General features: G+C 37.7%; 1 protein-coding gene across 2 annotated transcripts in view; it reads right to left on the reverse strand.

The window, feature by feature from the left end:
* Positions 1 to 22,103, reverse strand: part of dnai1.2 (dynein, axonemal, intermediate chain 1, paralog 2) — a 346,056-nt gene that overhangs the window by 202,734 nt on the left and 121,219 nt on the right. For both annotated transcript variants that reach the window (XM_039759139.1, XM_039759138.1), the window contains one exon: positions 14,239 to 14,297. In XM_039759139.1, the coding sequence (XP_039615073.1) occupies positions 14,239 to 14,297 (59 nt within the window). The remainder of the gene's footprint in view (positions 1 to 14,238; positions 14,298 to 22,103) is intronic.

The raw sequence follows: 22,103 nt of genomic DNA on the forward strand, positions 1-22,103 counted from the left end.
AATGAGCAGGGCAAGACAAAGGAAAAGGCACAGCCTGACAGAGGTGTCATTTTAATACTTGCCTCTTCAGACCTAGGACTACAGTGCCTGATCCAGTGAGTTACTTCTTATGACAGGTAGTTTTTAGGCAGTAATGTAATGTAACTGCAAGAAATTGACTATTGATTTATTTCATAGCCATGAAAAAGATGTATGTAATAGACAGAAAAACAGACAGAGTGTTCCATTAAGTGAGCCTGTCCTTTTAATTAGCTTGTTGATTCAGTGGGTCTCTCTAGAGACTGAAGAAAAATCACACTGGCCATCACAGAATTATAAAAGATGTGAAGCATGTCACTGGCCACTTTAAAGGAACATTATCTCATGAGAGAAAATTGCCTGCTCTACCCTTTTTTATACAGTATAGTTCTACTGTGGTGAGCTGTTCTACACCATGTCTTCAAGACGCATGGACAATGGCCTGCAGAGGAAAGTGAGGAGGCAGATGCTCTGACTGTCACCCTCATCCTCAGACCAAACTTTGTGGTACTGAACTGGGGAACAGATTTTCCATTCTGGAAGAACATGAGGATTATTCTTTGTCTACATCCCCTTCTCCTGTGTCATATCTAAGTCCCTGCATGGGACTCGACACAGCTCACAGAGTTGCGTGATCGCACAGGGACTACCCATTCCCTGTGCTGCTGCCGAAGGCTTCAACTTTGCGTCCTTCTAGATGGATTATCCAAAAGGTTGCCCCGTGGCGTCTTTAACCAGTTACACTGATTATGGGGGATTCGATTGTCAGAAACATTAGAAGAAGATTCACTGGTGTCCACTGCCTTTCAGGAGCCAAAGTTTTTGATATCCTATATCACCTTCTCAGTTTACTCAGCAAGTATCCAGCTAAGTGAAACATGATAATTCAAAAAGGGTGTAACTGCATCCACAACTGGAAGTCTGAGATTTTAAAATATGATTTTATCAAGCTTTCCAATCATGTGGCAAAACTATTTTTACCACCAGTTTAATTCCACCATATGGAAGAGGATCTGGGTGTTTTAGTCACACATTGAGCTTGCATAATCAGTTCAAAGCGACTTGCCTTTCATCAAATCTAGTCTTTATTGACAATTTTAATCTTTTTCCTGAATCATCCCCTTTTTTAAAGAATGTTGAAATTCACTCAAGTTCCCTAGGTGCTCGGGTTATAGAAGACAATATAATTTATTCATTGTTAAACAGCTCTATGAAGTGACTGAACTCCAACAATTTTGACAATTTCTCTGATAATCATCCAGTTGTTCCACGGACTTCTTTAACCTTCCGTTTGTTTTACTAGTACCTCTTATAGTCCAAATAATTATTGTGACAATTTAGAGAGCATCCCTATCATCCTTGTTATAATCAAGACTAGATCAAATAAACATTATAATGTAATATGTAAAACCAATTTTGCAAAACATGCTAGACTCTTAACATCAATAAATGTAGTGAAAATAAACTTCCAGAAGCTTTGCACCCTTGAAGAGTTCCACGCATATTTCTTGCAGAATGGTGGTTCTCATCCACTGCATCAGCTACACTTATTGAGGCTTCTCCTCCAGATTATAGCTTCTTATTTTCTGTTAGACAAGGCAAGAAAGGGGGTTGAACTGCAACTATCTTTTCTAACTTGTTCACTTGCACTTTCAGAGATTTCTCGGGATCTGAATACTTAGCTATAATTATCAGAACTCAACAACATGTTTCCGTACTATTTTGAGTTACTGCCATTGTTCTTGTCAAATAACATACAGTAATTTTACTGGATGATTTTAATTTGAATATAAATCCATCCATTATCCATCCCGCTATATCCTAACTACAGGGTCACGGGGGTCTGCTGGAGCCAATCCCAGACAACACAGGGCGCAAGGCAGGAAACAAACTCAGGGCAGGGTGCCAGCCCACCGCAGTTGAATATAAATGACTGTTCAAATTCTAAAGCAATGGAATTTATAGACTTTATTGCTAGTTTAGATTTTACCCAACATTTGAAGGATGCTGCTCAGAACCGTGGAAACACACTCGACCTAACCTTCACAACGGGTATTGACACTGATATTTCATCAATTTTACAGATCATTTCTTGTCTTTTTCAATGTATCTCTCTGTGTTCCAAATAAATGTCCCAAGCTTGGTACATATACTTATTACCATATTGACAAAAATGCCAAGTCTATACTGAATGATCATCTATTTGATATGCTTAATGTGTGTAGTACAAATTGTGATTCACTTAATAATCTCACAGATAATCTGAATATTGCATTGCTTACATTTTTTGATTTTTTGATTGTAATAAACCTGTAACAATAAAATGGTCCACAGAATGGTCAAACTATTTTAAACACCATAGCTGCTTTAGCGTTGTTACTTTCACTGCACCTTCTTCTTCTTTCAGCTGCTCCCATTATTGGTTGCCATAGCGGATTATCTTTTTCCATATTATTCTCACTGCACAACTCAGATTATTTATATCACTGTAACTGAGTGGGGAATCACAGCTCTACAGCAATTGATCAGAAAGAGAATTATCGGTATACAGCATCAAGCACATGCTGCCTCAGCCATGCTGTCTATTGAACTGTTCTTATACAGCAAACGCTTCAGAGCCTTTCCTCGCAGTTCAGGAACAGTTTCATCCCGCACTCAAATCAGTCAATCATTACAATTCAGTCAAGTCTATCATAAACGCACTTAACAGTCAATCAAGTGCTCCTTGTAGAACGCTTTGTACATAAAAGTACAATTACCACACTGCAAACTTGCGATAGTTATAATATTGCACAACCCGAGCCACTTTATAAAGCGCATATTTACATATGATGACGATATCATTTTTAAGATGAAATACAGTAAAATATGTTTATTATATTATACAGATAAAACTTCAACTTCATTTAAATAATCTATATTGTTAATAATTAAACATGTGAGGACACAGTGACGCACTGTTAGCAAGAAGCTGGCGCTCTATTCATGGATTGCTCCTGCCTCGCGCTGTATTCTTGCTGGGGCAGGCGCAACACTGGAAGGATAGATGGATAGAATAATTAAACATGTACTACGAAGATATTTCAATGTTCCTTAAAAGTTTTGAAGAATCAGTGTTCTAAGCTTACAAATGGCTTAACTTCTATAACAGAGCTGATTGTGTGGCGATTGGGTATTTGGAGAAAGAAAAGGAAGGACAGGAATTGGAGGTTAGTACGTTTGAAAATGACAGTACTGCTACAATAAATTATTTCATTCAAGGTCGTGCACGGCGCAGCAAGCATCTTGCGTGAGGCATGAACAATCACTGTGCCACAGTGTTCCCATGTTTAATAACATGCTTTAATTACTATCATCATGAAAATAATATCAAGTATACATTTCAGTATTTTAATTATTCATCATGAATGTAATGGATTCTGTATCCTATTGGAGGAAGAGAAAGCCAGTTTAAGAAGCACGTATTGATTCACACAAATAGAGCACATAGAAGATAAAATACAAAACAAAGCATTTAACGTGCTACTTTAGTTACGATGGGATTTGAGAAACTAGTAAATTAAACAATTTTAACATGAAGTTTATGATGCTCTACTTTAATGACAAAATAAACTACGTGATTAAAGTGGAAATTTTGAAATTAAAGTTGACATTTCGTGCTTTTTTCCCCTCTGTGTGCCTATTTTTTTCTCTGTACCTTAATAAGCTTTCATATGACATTCAGATGGTGGGCTTTTCACGGCAACTTTGATATCTGACATCTTCTTGTTTATTTCGGGCACCATGTGACTTTGTGAACTTGAGCTTTCATTTCATTTGAAGACCATGTGTGCATCACACAATAAAACTTGATTCTGCCTACACATCCTGAAGCTCTGAGTGCTTTATTTGAGCAGCGTGTTTCTGCCAAAACACCTTCAGTTAAGAAAAAAAAATCAGTTGGTCACAAGGCATTTTCCTATTGTGCAACTTATCTTTGGATTGGCCTTCCAATATGTGTAAGACAAGCACATTCAGTTGATATTATTAAATCAAGACTAAAAATCTACCTTTACTCCCTTCATTACAATGTGCCTTACAATTCAGTCAAGTCTATCATCTTTGAAAAATTCCTTAAATGCTTGAATTATTATTATTATTTTATTTTGTTACTTGTTGACATAAATTAATTTTTAATGTCATTGTTTTTCCTTCAACATTTGTTTTATTTTAATTTCTGTTTAATTTTGCTTACTTTATATCTTTGTACAGTAGAATGTGCAGCATGCATGGTGATTTTGGACTTTAAATAAAGTTGATTAACTGATTGATAGTTACAAGACCAGTCCAACCTGTTATTAAGGTGGACCCCCACGTACTTGTAGGAGTGCACCACTTCTATATCCTGTCCCTGAATAATGATCAATCATAGAGGTTCTTTGATGTGGTGAAAGTCAATAACTACTTATTTGGCTTAGCTGATGTTTAGTTGAAGAAAATTATTTTTGCACCAAGAAAAAAAGTTCTCCGCCTGACTCCTATACTCCATCTTAATACACCCCATAGCTGCTGAGTCATCTGAGAATTTTTGCAAGTTACATGACCTGGTGTTGCATTTGTAATCTGATGTGTACATAGTGAAGGGAAAATAAGGCAGGACTATTCCTAGGTGTGCTCCAGTGTTGCTCACATGTGTTTTATAAACACAGTCCTTGAGTCTCACAAACTGCAGCCAGCCCGGGAGATTGGCCATTATCCACAAGACCTTAGGGTCATCCATCAGCATATCTCTAAGCTTACCCCTTAACAGAGATGGTTGGATTATACTGAAGGCACTGGAGAAATCAAAAAACAATCCTCACAGTGCTGCTAGATTTGTCCAGGTAGGAATAAGCCTTGCGGAACAAACAGATGACTGCATCCTTCACTTCAAACTTTGTTCAATAGGCAAACTGCAGTGGGTTCAGGTGGTCCACCACAGGAAGAGTTAAATAGTCCAGGACATGCCTCTCAAAGTTCTTCATGATGTGAGACGTAAGTGCCACTGGTCTGTAGTCATTAAGTGAAGAGACACCTGCCTTCTTTCTGGGGCATAAGGACAAACTGAACATGTGAGAGAAGATACCACAAAGTTGGTCACCAAAGGTCATAAGAACTTGAGGACTGACTCCATTTGGTCCCGAAGATTTTGATGTGTGTAGCCTCTTCAGTTGTCTCCATCTTTGGTCTTCAGTTATGGACAACCCATACTGATGATGGACTCGTCACTGTTCATTCCAGTTGACACAGAAGGAGTTGTTAATGTAGTAGGGATTATGTGGGGAGACTGGTCATTGGAAGATTGAGACAATGGGAGGAAAATCTATACAAAATTGATTTAGGGAGTTACCTTTATCCACATTCTCTTCTAGCACCTAAGCCCTGGACTACAGGAGTGCAGTAATTATGCCCAGTCCTTTTCAGACATCATTTGTGCTACTCTGAGTTTGTTTCCTCGTTTAGCTTTGTAAACTTTCATTCCTTCATTCAGCTATTTCTTTAGCACTTGCTATGTGTCCTTCAGAGCGTCTGTCACAGGATTTAAATTCTGGAGACCTATTAGCTCCTTAGTAATCCAGGGCTTCTTGTTTGGAAAGCAACACAATGTTATTGCAGGTACTACAGTATCAATATGACAGTTAATACAGTATGTGATGCAGTAGCCGAGTCCCTCGATATTATCCCCATGTGATTCACACATCATTTCCCAGTACTGTATGTTATTTGGAAGCAGCCATTCAGGACTATTTCAGCCTCCAGACTCCATTTTCTCACTATTCTCACCGTGACCATAATAGAAGCAACACACCTTTTCAAACCTTCTCTAGATCGTATGTATGTAGTATGTATTTATCTAAACCAAGAGTTCCCAAACTTTTTTCGACCGCAGACCCCTTTACCAAACACTTTTAAAACTGTTGACACCCTTGTCATTTACTTTACTTACTCAAATTAATCAATTTGTACAGTACTCGATATTAAATATTTCACTAGATATCAAACTTTTCATTTTAATCAATTGTAATTAATGATTGAAAAAGATAAAAGGACTATGGAATATGGCATTATCTTGTGAAACATTTAATACTGAAACCTGCACTAACGAAAATTAAAGCAAAAAAATACGAGCAGAGTTTTTTTTTACGTTTTTTACATTTATGAAATAAATATGTAAATTCAAAATAAGTACAAATAGTCCAAGCTGTACTGTCTGCATTTCTTTTTTGGTTCAGTCATATTATTATCTGAAGAAATAAAAACTTTCATTAATAAACAATTTTGACAGCCCCTGTGATAAAAAAAAAACAATAAAGTATGTACTTACTTGAAACAGAAGATTTTTGTTCAAACTCGAATAAATAAACTGATAAATCAAAGTTCAAATCACAAATAAGTACATGTCACATCAAGTAAACCAATTTCTAGTGTTTTATGAAAGCATGACAGTACAAGACTCAAAGATTCTGCTAAAATCGAATATCCATCGTCTCGTCCCACCGCGAGCAAGTGCGGACATGCAATGGTTTTTTATGTCCGCATTTGCTTTGATATGTTCGATAAGACAATGCGCAGACATGTTTGTGCTACATGTACTTTCATGCATTCTTACGTGTGACTCTTAATGACACATTTTACCTTTTCGTTTGCAACTTTGGTATGTAAAGCGTTTTTATCAAAAAAGTGTTTTTTTGAATTATTTTACTTCTTAATTAGGTACCTATTGGAATCATAGATATTTTGAAGTAACAAACAAATAACACTAGTAAGGGGGTCTATTTTTGCTGTCGTCGACCCCCAAATTTTTTTATTGAAACTATCAACCCCTAGAAAATTCAAATCGACCCCAAGGGGTTGATAGCGACCACTTTGGGAACTCTTGATCTAAGCCAACACAAACTTTGAAGACTAAAGAAAGCTTCTAAAAATTGTAAACAAATAATGTATAGTAGTGCATTGCTCATGTTTGCAATAGTGATTAGACTAAAGTGATTAAAAATAATAATTGCTTTTGGTGTTTCTGTCATTTATATGTATCTTATAGTGAATATTAGCAATTTACTAATTCAGGTTATGTGCATTATATATAATGAATGCAATTCCTAAAAAAAAACAAAGCCACACCGGATCTGTAAGAGGTGTGGACAATTGCCCGGAGAGGAAAGTGAGGCGGCAGATGCTCTTGCCATTATCCTCATTTTCTGACCAAGCCTTGCAGTATTCAACTGGGGAATAGATTCTCTGTTTTAAAAGAACATGATGACTAATCTATGTCTACATCCCCTTCTCCTGCTTCACCTGCTGCATGGCTGGTCATATCCAAGTCACCGTGTGGGACTTGGTGCAGGTCACGGAATCGAGTGATCGCTACTACTATCCAGTGCTCCCCATCCCTTGCGCTGCTGCTAAAGACTTCACCTTCATGCTCTTCTGGGGGGGAACATCCACAAGGCTGTGCAGTGACATCTTCAACCAGTTACACTGATCATGGGTGATTCAACTGTCAGAAACATTATAAGATTTGCTGATTTCCACAGCCTCCCAGGAGCCAAAGTTTCTGATACCCTATACCACCGCTCCAGTTTACTCAACAAGTATCTGTGCGAAAAGTGATTATTCACGTAGGGTGTAACGACATACACAACAGGAAGTCTGAAATTTTAAAACATGATTTTAACAAGCTTTTTAGGTTTCTCCAATCCTGTGGCAAAACTGTTTTTATCTCTAGTTCAATTCCACCCCATAGAAAATTATCTGCACATTGTTTGCATGTCTCGCTAAAACCTTGGATGATCACCATGCTTGAGGGAGAGATATGAAATATCTAAGAACAGCAAAAAGAGCAGGCAACCTTTCAAAATAAACCATGGTTACAAGACAAAAAAGAAACAAGAGAAAAGGCTCCAACAGGCAGGGGGAATGACATGGTTTCCCAGGTCGTTATTACACGAATTCCACATCCACCAAATCGAGCTAATGCTCAACTGAATTCAGATAGTTTCTAAAACTAGACCCAGTCTCAAACTGGCCTATGTAAGGCAACATCATCACTGTACAAAACTAATCAAAAGAAAATAAGACAACATTGGACAATAGAGCAGTATAAGGATCTGATGTGGTGTTTTTACTACTCTGAATTCACCAAGATCGCATTAAAGACATGTATGCACTATGGAGAAGAAAGAACCCAAACATATTTCCAAACTTATACTCTAACACTTTAGCCAACCAAAGGCAGTTTATAGTCAATAAAAAGAAGCTTGAGAAAATCAAGGCTGACGTCAAACGAACTTTCCAGACTGAAGCCTCTGTTACCTCCAGTACCATTCAAACAACTGATGGCACTAGAACAACTGGTACCGGAAAATACTGTACCAGAACAGCCAATTATATAAGCGTCCAACATCAATGAAGGAGAAGTATTGGTGATGGAACAGCGAATACAATGTAAACTGCTTGATATAAAGACCTTTAACCTATGTGACCGAAAAAGGTTAACTAAAGTAAAACTCACTAGAGCTGTAAGGCATCAGATTGCTAAAGTTAACATTGTACTACCAAGAATGGCACGAGGCAACTTCTTAAACCTCACTGAAGTTAACCAGCTCATGTGAGCAACAGCTGCAATCATAGCTGGGGAGGTAAAGGAGAAAATAACGCCAAAGGCTGTATATAAAGAACTGGCATGGAAAAGAAGGATTCAGAATAACACTGAATCCTATTGTAAAGATCTAGCGGTAATAGCCGAGTTTAAGAAAGGAGTCACAACACGCCACGTCAAAAAACAAAGTAAATTATATAAAGAAGAATTTCAAAACGTAAAAAGAAAACATTGAAGCACTGGAGCAAAAAGTAAAAATAAAACTCCAAGCAAAAGCTCAACGACTGGGAAGGTATGCTAACAGAAGTAACCACTACCATCAGAACAAAACCTTTAATGAAAATGCTAAAAGGTTTTATTGTTAGTTGAACAATAAAAAGACTGATGTTACTGAGCCACCTTCTCAAGAACAAGTCACAAGCTTCTGGCATGGAATCCTCAAAGATAATGTAGTAAGATCAGAACCATAGAAAGACCTCACAGTAAATTAGATAGTTAAAGTCATCAAGCAAACTCATAACTGGAAAGCTCCTGGGCCACATAAGTTACAAAACCTCTGGTTTAAATAACTAGCTGCTCTTTATGAACATCTTACAGGAGCACTAAATGACATCATGAATGACCCAAGAGGTATTCCTGTGTGGTTAACATCTGGGACCACCTTCTTACTTTCGAAGAGCAAGAGCACGAAGGACCCTAAGAACTATCATCCTATTACTTTCCTAACAACATATAAAAAATATTGACAGTTGCACTAACCAACAAAATATATAACCACTTACTAAACAACGACATCCTCCCAGATGAACAGAAAGGGTGCAGAAAAGCATCTAAAGGATGTAAAGATCAGTTGTTGGTAAGTAAAATGGTTGTGGCTTTGGCTAAAAAAACATATCAGAAATCTAGGTAGGGCATGGATTGATTAAAAGAAGGCATTTGATAGTTTGCCTCTTACCTGGATAGTCAAAGTTATGAAGATATATTGAGTTTGTCTTCGATTTATAGAAGTGTGTATGAAAGAGTGTGACTGAAATGTAGCTGTATTATAACAGTGGTCGCTTGAAGACTGGAAACATCGCTATAAATCGAGGGATATTTCAAGGTGATTCACTGCCCCCTTGTTGTTTTATGTAGCATTGATACTGCTTACAAACATGCTGAACAAACAAGAAATTGGATTTGAATTCGACAATAACAACAAAGTCAGCCACTTATGTTATATGGACAACTTGAAATTGTTTGCGAAGGATGAGACAACAATTATCGTCAGTTAAACAAGGTCTCACTATATTTAAAGGTTTCTGTGATGACACTAAAATGGAGTTTGGCCTAGACAAATGTGCCACGGCTGTCTTTAAATGTGGTAAGCTAGTCAAAAGTCAAAATATCCAGCAGAATGACCAGACAGTTATTAGAAATATAGACACAGATGGGACGTATCAGTACTTTGGTGTCGAACAAAGTAATGGTACTGATAACACTCAGATGAAAAAGAAGATCAGGAAAGAATACTTACATTACATTTCTCAGATTCTCAAGACTGAATTAAGAGCTAAAAACAAAGCTATCAACACCCTAGCTGTCCCAGTTGTATCATATTTTTTTGGTATAGTTGACAGGCTAAGAACAAATATTGAGAAGATGGATAAATAAAAAAACAAGAAAGCTCTTGACTATCAGAGGTATCCATCACCCTAAGGCTGACGTCGAAAGGGTTTACATCAAGAGACGAGACGGAGATAAAGGACTTATTGAACTAAAGTCTGCTTATGAATCATCCATTGTCAGCCTAAGTGACTACATTAAGCTAGGTAAAGACAGGCTTAATAGGCTAGTTAGCGATCATGATGCTAGCAAAGCTAAATATTCACTCAAAAAAGAAGCAGAAAAAATCAAAAGAGAAATACTTGATGCAAGAGACCGAAGCTCAGAATATGAAACTTCAGCTAAAAACAACATCTGTAAAGATAAAATAGAACTACTAAAGAGCAAAACACTACATGGAAAATTCTTGAGACTTGGAAAGATCATTTGTCGATAAGCAGGCGTCTATGCAAAGGTTTTTACACTTCCGGTCTAAAAGGAGAGACAGAAAGATTAATTATGGCAGCAAAGGACCAGGCACTTAACACCAGGTACCACCAGAAAAACATCTTAAAACAGCTAATAGATAATAAATGTAGACTATGCAACAAGGCAGAAGAGCATATTAGTCATATTGTTGCAGGCTGTATAACACTTGTACCTATTGAATATACACAGGGACATAATTAAGTAGCCAGTTATGTGCACTGGAGTATGTGCAAGAATCTAGGGGTACAAGTGCTAGACAAGAATTACAAACACCAGCCAGAAAAGGTTGTGAACATCAATGATATCACCATCGTGTCGGATGTTCCTCTAACAACAGATAGAACAATCCTAGTGAATCGTCCTGATATTGTGCTCCAAAATAAGAAAGAGAGAACCTGCCTGTTTATCGATATAGCCTTCCCTGATGGCTTGAACATCATGTTAAAAAAAACTGAGAAGATCAGTAAATACAAGGATTTGAAAATCGAGATCTGCAGTTTGTGGAACTGTAAAACTAGAACTGTGCCAGTTACAGTTGGAGCATTAGATACATTAAAGAAAGATCATGATGAAAACTTGGAAGATGCTCCCAGGCCATCCATCAGCAACTGAAGTACAAAAGATCACACTTATGAGCACTACACACATCCTTAGAAAGGTGTTAGGGTAAATCACTTTGGTTTCTTGTTTTAGCCTGGATTTACCAACTAAAATTGCAAAGACATCATGTGAGAGGAAACAAACTGAATAATAATAATAATAATAATAAAAAATAATAATAATAATGTCTGCAGACAGTGTATAGAAATAAGCCATGTCATAATACAGTAATCCCTCGCTATATCGCGCTTTGACTTTCACGGTTTCGCTCTATCGCGGATTTTATATGAAAGCATAACTAAATATATAATGCGGATTTTTCGCTGCTTCGCGGGTTCTCATGGACAATGTGTCTTTTACTTCCTGTACATGCTTCCTCAGTTGGTTTGCCCAGTTGATTTCATACAAGGGACGCTATTGGCGGATGACTGAGAAGCTAACCAATCAGAGCACATAGTTAAGTTCTCCTGACTGAGAAGCTAACCAATCAGAGCACGCAGTTAAGTTCCTGCTTGCTGAATGCAGTGTTAACCAGGAAGTCTCGTCTCGCTCATTCAACATCAACATGTTTCACTGTGTAAAGAGTTGTGCTCTTTTGTGTTTATCTTTGTGCATAGTCAAGCCCTTCATTATGGCTCCAAAACGATCTGCTACTGCTTCAGGGGCCGTGCCCAAGCGCAAACGGAAGATGTTAACGATTGCGAAAAGGTAAACGCTTTGGATTTGTTGAAGGCTACGATTCTTTTTATTTAAAAAGTAGGAAAGGAATATAAGATCTACGGCCGCAGTGTCCTTTTAACCAGGGTGCAAAACAAGTTGTAAGTGGATGTAATAAGGCAGTAGCCTGGATGGAATCTGCTTTAGGGATTTGGATTGAAGACTGCCAGAAGAAGAACAACGGCAGTGCTACACAATCGCCTGAAGTGGCTCCTTCAAGGGTTGTGACATCCTTTGTTGTGCAGTAAAATAAAACTCATTGTTATCGGACAAGTCATCGTGTCATTGTTGGTGAGTAACCATAATTAATTTTCTTCTTACAGTACTTAGTACATGTACGTACGTTTAGTGTCACTGTACACACACACATTTACTGTATACTATTTTTGTTGCATTGTACGTATTTATTGCTGGTGGCCTGTCTATCGTAATGGCTGTAACATATGTGATATCGAATATACTCAATATCTTTAAAATAATATTTAGGTTTTACTGTATATAAACAGTGTGTTTATATACATAATTTCAATGAATCTTACCTAATATCTAAGAGAATACAAAGGGATTATGCTGTATAACTCTGCGGGGAATATTTATAAACAGTGTGGGAGAGTTTATAAGGGCTTAAAATATATAAAAATAACCATAGAAACATTTGGTTTCTACTTCGCGGATTTTCACCTATCGCGGGGGGTCTGGAACGCAACCCCCGCGATCGAGGAGGGATTACTGTATTGGAACATTAAAATTTTGAACAGAGTTATAGTGCCTATTTAGTATTACAATAATCAGTACTCTACACTAACAAAATAAAAATTAACACATCTTGCCTGAAATGTATCATATTTTATGTGTTGTAACGCAAAATTGAGAAAGATAATTATGGATATCTTCTGCCTCCAGTATATTTAAAATAAAGTAAAACCTTGATTATCCATCAGTCTCCGTTAACTGTCTGGGCCCCCCCAAAAAAAAAAAAAAATTGAGCACAAAGAGCCTACCTATTACTACTGCTGTGTAGTACACTGAAAGCTATGCACATTGGAACAAATCTCCCTTGTGATAGCATGCAGTGTTCTTCCCCAACACTTACATACCTTCAGTTTTAATAGTGTTTTGTAGCATTTCTCTTTTGCTATAATTAATCTTCTATACATTGTTATGTGCAATAAATGTACGCGTGTGGTGTTGGAACTGCCCCAAAAAACTGAAATTATTAAACATTTACGAGACAGAGAAAGTGCTTCAAGTATTGCTTCAGTTTATTGAGTAGAAAGAACAACAATGAACGATTTTTAAATTTAGTTATATTATGTTTTGTTAATATATTGTAATGTGCAGGCAGCTAGTGATGTGCTATGGGGGGACAGAAAGGGTGGAATAAATGCTGTAAGTGATGGAACTGTGTGAAGGGCTTCTGTTCTGAGGGGGGGCAGACATGCCTCTTAGGAGATGAGAGACAGGAGAAGTTAGGAGAAAAAGGAAGGTGCATCAGAATAAAGTTTTCAGTAAGAAGACAATAAGCAGGAGTGTTTGCGGTATAACGAAAGAATGTAAGTGGCACAAGATAAGCTGGTAGTAAATACTTTCTTTTATTGTTTTGGCGGTTTGCTCCATAACCCAGATAACGGAGTATAAGACAGGCCTCCATTTGTTACGGAATGAAGTCTCCAAGTAAAACACAGAAAACACCAGTACCCCTGAGATTTATTTGCTTATTACACTGGTCATTACAATATTATATGAATTAATTAATTTTGTTAATGTTATATTATGTTTTGTAAATAAATTTGACTATTTGCGAAACTAAACTACTGTATATTTTATTTTTAAAGTAGCTGTTCTGTTATCTGTTTTTTCTGTTATCCATCATGGCATCCGTCCTGACCCCTGATGGATAATCAAGGTTTTACTGTAATTTCTACTAAAAACTGGACAATATTTCATAAATAAAACTAAACTCTGAAAGCATTAAAGATAATGTGTTACCCAGCCTGCCCTGGCTACTGAAGCTTCAAAAACAGAATTTAAGCTGTGTTAAAAATTTACTTTATTCTTTTGATAGCACTCTTATGTGCATTTATGCACTTCTTAATTATATATCACTCAGGATATAAATATATAACTGTTAATGCCTACAACTACTCTGTGTCAATACAGAAAATAAAATCAGAGCAAAGAGAAAATAATATTAGAGCAAGGGATTCTCTTACTAGATTTTCTTTTCTTCCATCTTCACTTCCATCTACAGCAATTGAGTCAGCAACATATTCTGTAGAGAGGAACAAAATCCAACTTTTATTATTTTGTACGTAGAGAAAAATATCTTTAAACAGGGGGTTTTCAACAATGGATCACAGACAGTGTTCGTGTGGGTACATGCCTTTATTTTTCTTAAAAGCCTAAAATGTTTAAAACATTTATCTTACAAAATGTACACAGTTACATATGAATTTAAATCAAAAAAGGTGAAAAACAAGGCACAAAACAAAAGTAAAATTTGAGTCTACTTCGTGGCACAGAGTGCCTTTTATTTTTAAGAGAGGACAAAGGTAAATCAACATTGGCAACTTGTGGTGTGTGAAACACCAATAAAAATGTGGCACCTGTAGATATTTGCCACCTGGTAGAAATTTTCAAGTATCACCTTTACTGTGGTTTAGCACGACTGGAAGCCATCTTTGTTACTAGTTGCCAAAGAGATGCAAGTGCCACATGGTGGGGAGTGGCCATTGTATTACCATCTGAAACAATATGGCATGTACTAGTACAACTGAGGAGATGGAAGCTGAGTTTGTCCTCACATTCATATGCACAGGTGGGTAGAGTAGCCAAAAATTGTACTCAAGTAAGAGTAGCGTTACTTCAAAATAATATTACTCAAGTAGAAGTAAAAAATAGTCACCCAAAAAATTACTCAAGTAAGAGTAAAAAAAAGTATTTACTGAAAAGACTACTCAAGTACTGATTAACTGTTTGAACATAATAAATTATTTATTTTTTAGAAATGTAATAAGACAGACAAAATATAAAATACCGTGCAAATTCTGCTATTTCCAAATAATAAAATAAACAAATAAGTACAAATAAATAACATCTTTACAAAATAAAGATGCACAAATAAAACAAAGTTCCAAATCTCAGTTTTTCACAACAAAGCTTTTGAAGCCAATACCTACAGTAGATAACATGTATGTTTGAACAGTGCAAACTACTTACAGTGACAAGATATACTGTACACTGACAGTATAATACTGTATATTCACTTTATGGTGTAGCGGGTCCGCGGCTTCAAAAAAAGAAAAAAAAGTCCAGTTTCAAATCTATAAAGCCGTACAATCTCCGTGGGCACAATTGCACGACTGCGGGGAATTAATGAAGTAGTTGGAGCGAGCATTCTCAAATGCTTCATTGGCTTCCTACGGCATGTTGTTAAGGCCCATGGAAACGGGAGTGTATATATACAGGTCAGCACAAAAAAAGAAGGGTGAATGAAAGAAAAGAAGAAAAGAGGTTAAAATACATGAAAGGCAGGCTTGGGAATGACGATCTGGCCACCTGGAGGGAGGAAGCAGTGCGAGCTAGGGCCACATGAAACAGTGTTAGCTGTGGGGCTCTAGGGGCTAGTTCGCCCCACTAAACATTCGGGTGGAGTGTGGCAGGCAAGACAGGTGTCCTCCGTAGGCTTCCAAAGTGCAACAATGTGAGCACAATGGAAGAAGGAAGGAGAGCCAACCTTGGATGGTCTGGCCGAGATGCCTGGAGGCAGCCAAGATGAATGTTGGCCGATAGGGGCTTGTTGCTGCTGAGTCTCCGCCGGCTACGCAAGCAATGGGTGAGCCAGGAGAATGAGAAGGAGGTGGGCTGAGATCAGGAGGAGTTAGTCTGCATTTTAACCTCAGATTTTTAACGGATTTATTTACTGATTTTTTATCCTTACTTTTCACAATGATTTTTCTGGATTTATATATGTACTGTTATTTAGGACACTGCACGATTGACACTTTTGTTGATTTTACTTTTGTTTTGACTGTTTTTTAATAAAAGCATTTAAGCTCTTTTTCCACCATCCTCTGGCCTCATCAGTGAATTATCCTCATATGTCAGCTCATCTCAGTCATAACTATTGACAGTGTGGGTTCAGCAGACTCCCATGTGGAGCTGGAGGCAGCTTGTGCACGTACAAAAAGTCTCACTTTACCATGACTGCCAGTGCATGTTTGGTTAAAATGTGCTTGTTCTTCACTCAGTGAAGTGATGGTTAACCATCAGCAGGAGTTGGCTCTCAAGGTTCTTGCAGTGAGGCTGTAACCGTTTAACAGTGAACAGGAGCCCTAAATGACTAAAAAGTCTCTCACGGGCTGCAGACGCAGGAATTTGTGTGTGGTCATGTGACTGCATGGCTACGTCTGATTGGTGAAACGGAGTCATGTGATTATTGTTGCTAAGTCTGATTGGTGAAACATTGTCATGTGATTATTGTTGCTACGTCTGATTGGTGAAACAGTCATGCAGTAGATCCACTGGCGACTTCTCTCTGGCAAAAATATAGTGTAATGAGTAAATGGAAAAAAGTAACGAGTCGAGTGTTGCCCAATGTGGCGGAGTAAGAGTAGCATTTCTTCTTCACAAATGTACTCAAGTTAAAGTAAAAAGTATGGTGCAGTAAAACTACTCTGAGAAATACATTTACAATACAGTTACTCAAGTAAATATAACGGAGTAAATGTAACTCGTTACTACCCACCTCTGTTCATATGACAAACATTATGAAAAGCTAATTCGAAAAAATGGTGCCGATCCGGTCTAAATAGGCTTCAACATTCTATAGCTAAATTTGAATGTTCAAAAACAATTAAGTACAATATAGCCTACATGTCCTAAAACTTATAATGTGTTTGTTTCAGCAATTGAATTTAGATAAACACTTGTGTGTAGCAGAAAATGTATACAGTGCTATAAAAGTAATCATGGACACCAGAATCAGATGGTAGTAGGGCTCCTGGCCCTTTTGTTTAATTAACGTTAAAATTTCTATTTTTGCATTATTAGTTTTTGTATGCAGTATGATGTGATGACACATTACATTTGGTTTTCTTGTTGAAACTTAAAACTATAGATTCTTGAAGGGGTCAGTTCAAATTCAAGTGCAATTATCAAACTATAATGTGCTTTCTGCAGAATGCTCACATATATATTTTACTAATATTAAATGACTAAGCAACTAAAATAATTTAAAGATATGAAAAATTAGGAAAATAAAGTAGTATAAACAATAACAATTAATGACAATTATTAAGATGTTGTCAAGGCATGCAGATCATATCTTCAAATTTTGAAGCCAATAAAACAGAGTACTAGCTGTAATTTGTTCCACTTCTGAAAATAATGATAATAAGGCAGCCCTGGATTAACAATTAAACAAAATAAGTACATGCTTAGGGCACCAATGGAAGGAGGGCATCACAGTTTTTTAAAAAAGTAGGAGAAAACTTTATGTATAAATAAACATAAGTGGGCATAATAAATATTACTCTTACATCTTTTGATCCATGCATGCTGAAATGCTGGGATACCCAGATCACTAAGTGATGCCTCCTTCCATTGTTGTCGGGCTTTATGGCACTCTGACCAAAAAGGGTGGGTCCAACTCCCCATGGGGGGAATAATGTTGATGTGAAGTGTAGAATGTGTCAAATAAATACTTTCACAAAAGGTATAACAAAACAAGCTTGTGTTTATTCAAGAATAAAACTGAATAAAAAGAAATCATTCAAATGGCATGTTGCTGTAAATGTGTAAAAACAGAAGACCAAATGTCAGATGGTATGAAAAAAAGCCTTTTCGATGCAAATGCACACATTTGCATGATATCTATGCAGATGGAGCAATGGTAGCGCTGCTGCCTCGTAGTAAGGAGATCATGGGTTCGCATCCTGGGTCCTTCTTGCATGAAGTTGCTTTGGGTTGCGATGAAAGTGCAATATAAATTTAAAAGATTTATTATTATATAATAAAAACATACACTTGATTAGAGTCTGTAACATTTTATGTAAATTGATGGTACTCATAAAAGATTTGCTAAAAAGAAAGTATTTATCAGTGCCGGTGCAATTACCATAATGTGACATATGCTTAATATATACATTATAAATGTTTCACAAAAGTAAGAACAAAATAACACCAATGGTGATAGATGTGGAGGGGGCATGAAAGTGTTTTGAGTGTGGTTTTGCTTTGTGTTTTATAACAGGGGTCCTCAATCACTTATTTTAGTCTGAAACAAATGTATTCTTGGTTTTTAATTGCTAATTAGCAATAACATGCAAATGACAAAAGAGACCAGCATTTCTCCATTTAGCATGTTACCATTCACACCTATGTCAATTTATCATGCACTATTAGGTTTAATTAAATACTTGGAAGGAAAGTGAACAGAAAAAAAGTGAAGGACTGAGAATTACTCATCCATTTTAGCCTTCAAGCCATTTGGGTGATATCCTTAGGAAAGGGAAGAAAATCTAGGATATCAGAATTACCTGACATTGTAGAGTTAAAGCACTAACAAGCCATGAAATTAAATTATTGGCAAGAATTGCTTTCTAATTAAGCAATCGGGTTAGAACAAAATCCTGCAGTCACTGCGGCCTTCAAATCATTTAGATGATATCCTTAGAAAGGGGAAGAAAATCTAAGATATGAGAATTACCTGACATAGCAAAGTTAAAGCACTAACAAGCTTTGAAATTAAATTATTGGCAAGAATTGCTTTCTAATTAAGCAACCCGTTTAGAACAAAAACCTGCAGCCACTGTGGCCCTCCAGGACTGTAATTGAGGACCCCTTGTGGTCGGGCTGTGGAAAGACAGACTGGAAACAGTCGTAATGTTGGGACACCAACCGGGTCATCGCTTTTAATCATCGCGAGACGAGCAGACAAAATAAACAAAAAGTAACAAAAATAGCACTACAGCACTGTCCCGTACAGGGACCTCTTTCAGAATAAGCAGTCTTTTCGAGAGTCATGTGCTCCGGCATGCAGCTCGTTCCAGTTTCCCGGCAGAAGCCATGTTTCTATTTGCTAGCGCTTCCTTTATAATGGTATTTCCGGAAGGGGCGGGGTTAAATGCCCTTGCTGGGTGGCTTCTTGGAGCTTGAGGGAAGAGGAAGAACAGGACAAGGTTAGCGGTAGGCCCCCCTCTCATCTTGGCAGGCTATTTTGTACCTTTCCCCCTGTTTTATACTAATATGAGACTAATGTGTGCCAAAAAAAAAACAACATATGGGCCATGACAGAAAATAATTCCATTGAACATATGAGAATAAAGAATAAAGACTATTTTATTACATTCTACTGAAACACCACAAACCACTATGCAAATAAACACTTCATGTACTACCTGTGAAAACGTTTCCATCGTTATGAGTACGCAAACGACTGGGAATAACTGTGGGTGTGCATGTGAGTTGTGTTTTAAAACACTGGAACTGGGAATTACAGGTAATTCTTTCAGTGTGTGCTTATATGGTCTGAGCAGGAACATGCAAGTGGTCTGTTGCCGTCTTCTACAACATAGTGGCAATGAACGTACACATACTGTACAAGGCATGCAGGTGGTCCAGTGAAAAAAGAAAAGTGTTCTTGGCCTGCCTTGCAGAGGAACTTCATCGTCTCTTCTTACATGAAAAGGAGATGGAAAAAGAAAGAAGGACTCAACTTTAAGCAACTTTGATGACAAGATCCTGTTTCAAGACCTCTGTCTTCGCCGGAAAGATAACTCAGTTACAGTTGCTCCTTTGATGAAACAGGAACCATAGTACAGAGTAGTTTGTACAGTGCAAGGGGTACATCTGTCATAAATGTAGGAAGGAGGGTGCTTGGATATGTGGGAACTGTAAATATTTGAATTTGACAATTGTATACAGTATACTGTTGTACTGACCTCTCTGTACTATTCCTCCCTCCACATGACCTGGTGAAGCGCAGTATTGGCATCACCTGAGGGTGACACTGCATTACAACTCCCAACCTACAATTATTTCTACACACTGTGTAAAGTTCTAGTTTCAGATTTTACAAAAACAAGAAAATGTGTGTGCTAATACAGTGCAGCACTTTAAAACACTGTTGAAAACACATTACTTTAACGTGGCCTTCTCATAACTTCACTTTAATTTAATCCTGATACTCTGCAAGTTCAATTCATTATAATAACTATTCATGGTGGCTCTAAAATCCATATTAACCCCTACTCTCTCTTCTGTTTCTTTTTCCGGTTTCTTTGGGGTGGCAGCCTGCGCCACCACCACCTAGTCAAAGCATCATGATGCTCCAATATTGATGGACTAAAAGCCAAAAGTCTACATGACCATCATTATCAAGTCCTTCCATGAGAACCCTAAATACAAAGAGGACTCTTTCATTTATGTGAGGTAGAATGCCCAGAGGCGACTGGGCGGTCTCATGGTCTGGAGTCCCTGCAGATTTTATTTTTTTTCTCCAGACGTCAAGTTTTTTTTGTTTTGTTTTTTCTGTCCTCCCTGGCCATCGGACCTTACTCTTTTTCTATGTTAATTAATGTTGACTTATTTTATTTTCTTACTGTGTCTTTTATTTTTATATTCTTCATTATGTAAGGCACTTTGAGCTACATTTTTGTATAAAAATGTGCTATATAAATAAATGTTGTTGTTGTTGTTGTTGCTTGCGCAACACAGACAGTGAGAGAGAAAAAGACAGATTTGATGTCATTGAAGTGCTTACTGGAATATAAACACTTTCACAAATGAGGGTTGGGAGCATGCACTGATACAATGCGTTGCTGCACCCACCACAAGACGGCTCACCTCAGGATACCAAATCAGGACCCAAGTGCAGCCATGCAAAAGGTGACACTTCAGAACCACACTAAATTGAATGGAGTGGAACAATGTGAGGTTTTTTAGAGTGGCTAGACAGCCAGTCTTGCCACCAACACCTGAGTTCTCCCTGAAAGTTGGAGGACATGCTTGCAGGGCTGTACCCAGGTTAAGATCACACCCAGGACAGAGCAATTGTAGGTTAAGGGCCTTGGGACCCAATATGGAGTGGAATCACTTATGGCACTTAAGGGCTTTGAACCAACAACCTACCAATTGCCGGCGCAGATCCCAAGCCTGAGTCATTACTTTGGCCACAGTTTCACAAAAAGATATAATGAGACAGGTGTGCTTTTATCCAACAATAAACCTTAATAAAAAAATATTGTTCAAATGACATGTTGCTGTGAATGCTGACTGTCAAGTCCAAATGTTGTTTTTAAAAAAAGACGTTTTCAGGTGTTTATGTGTTTCACATTTAAGCAATAAACACATGCATTGGATTTGTACCTACAAGACCTAACATTTCTTATTCCATCATATATTTACAGACTGTTGTAGACACAGAAAACACATGAAATGTATGTACAGTATTTGAAATAACTATTTATTACTACCTATATAATTCTTTACAACTCTTTGCTAGATAACTTCAACACAGACTTGAGCTGAAAGTGAAAATTATGGCTGTGGGATGGCTTCAGCTGGCTGAATGGGATATAATTATAATAATAATAATAATAATAATAATGGCGGCACGGTGGCGCAGTTAGGCCTCGCAGTGCCTCGCAGTTAGGAGACCTGAGTTCAAGTGTGTTCGAGGTAGAGTTTGCATGTTCTTCCTGTGCCTGCGTGGGTTTCCTCCGGGCGCCCCGGTTTCCTCCCACAGTCCAAAGACATGGATTGGCGATTCTAAAATGGCCCTAGTGTGTGCTTGGTGTGTGGGTGTGTTTGTTGGTTGGTTCCTGCCTTGTGCCCTGTGTTGGCTGGGATTGACTCCAGCAGACCCCCCGTGACCCTGTGTTCGGATTCAGCGGGTTGGAAAATGCATTTATATAGTGCTTTTCCCATTATTCAAAGCACTCAGCAATTGTGGGTTAAGGGCCTTGCTCAAGTGCCCAACAGAGCATAGTCTCCTTTGGCATTTATGGGATTCGAACCGGCAACCTTCCGATTGCTAGAGCAGATCCCTAGCCTCAGAGCCACCACTCCACCTGAG

The sequence above is a fragment of the Polypterus senegalus genome, chromosome 7, assembly GCF_016835505.1.
Source record: "Polypterus senegalus isolate Bchr_013 chromosome 7, ASM1683550v1, whole genome shotgun sequence".
NCBI lineage: Eukaryota > Metazoa > Chordata > Cladistia > Polypteriformes > Polypteridae > Polypterus > Polypterus senegalus.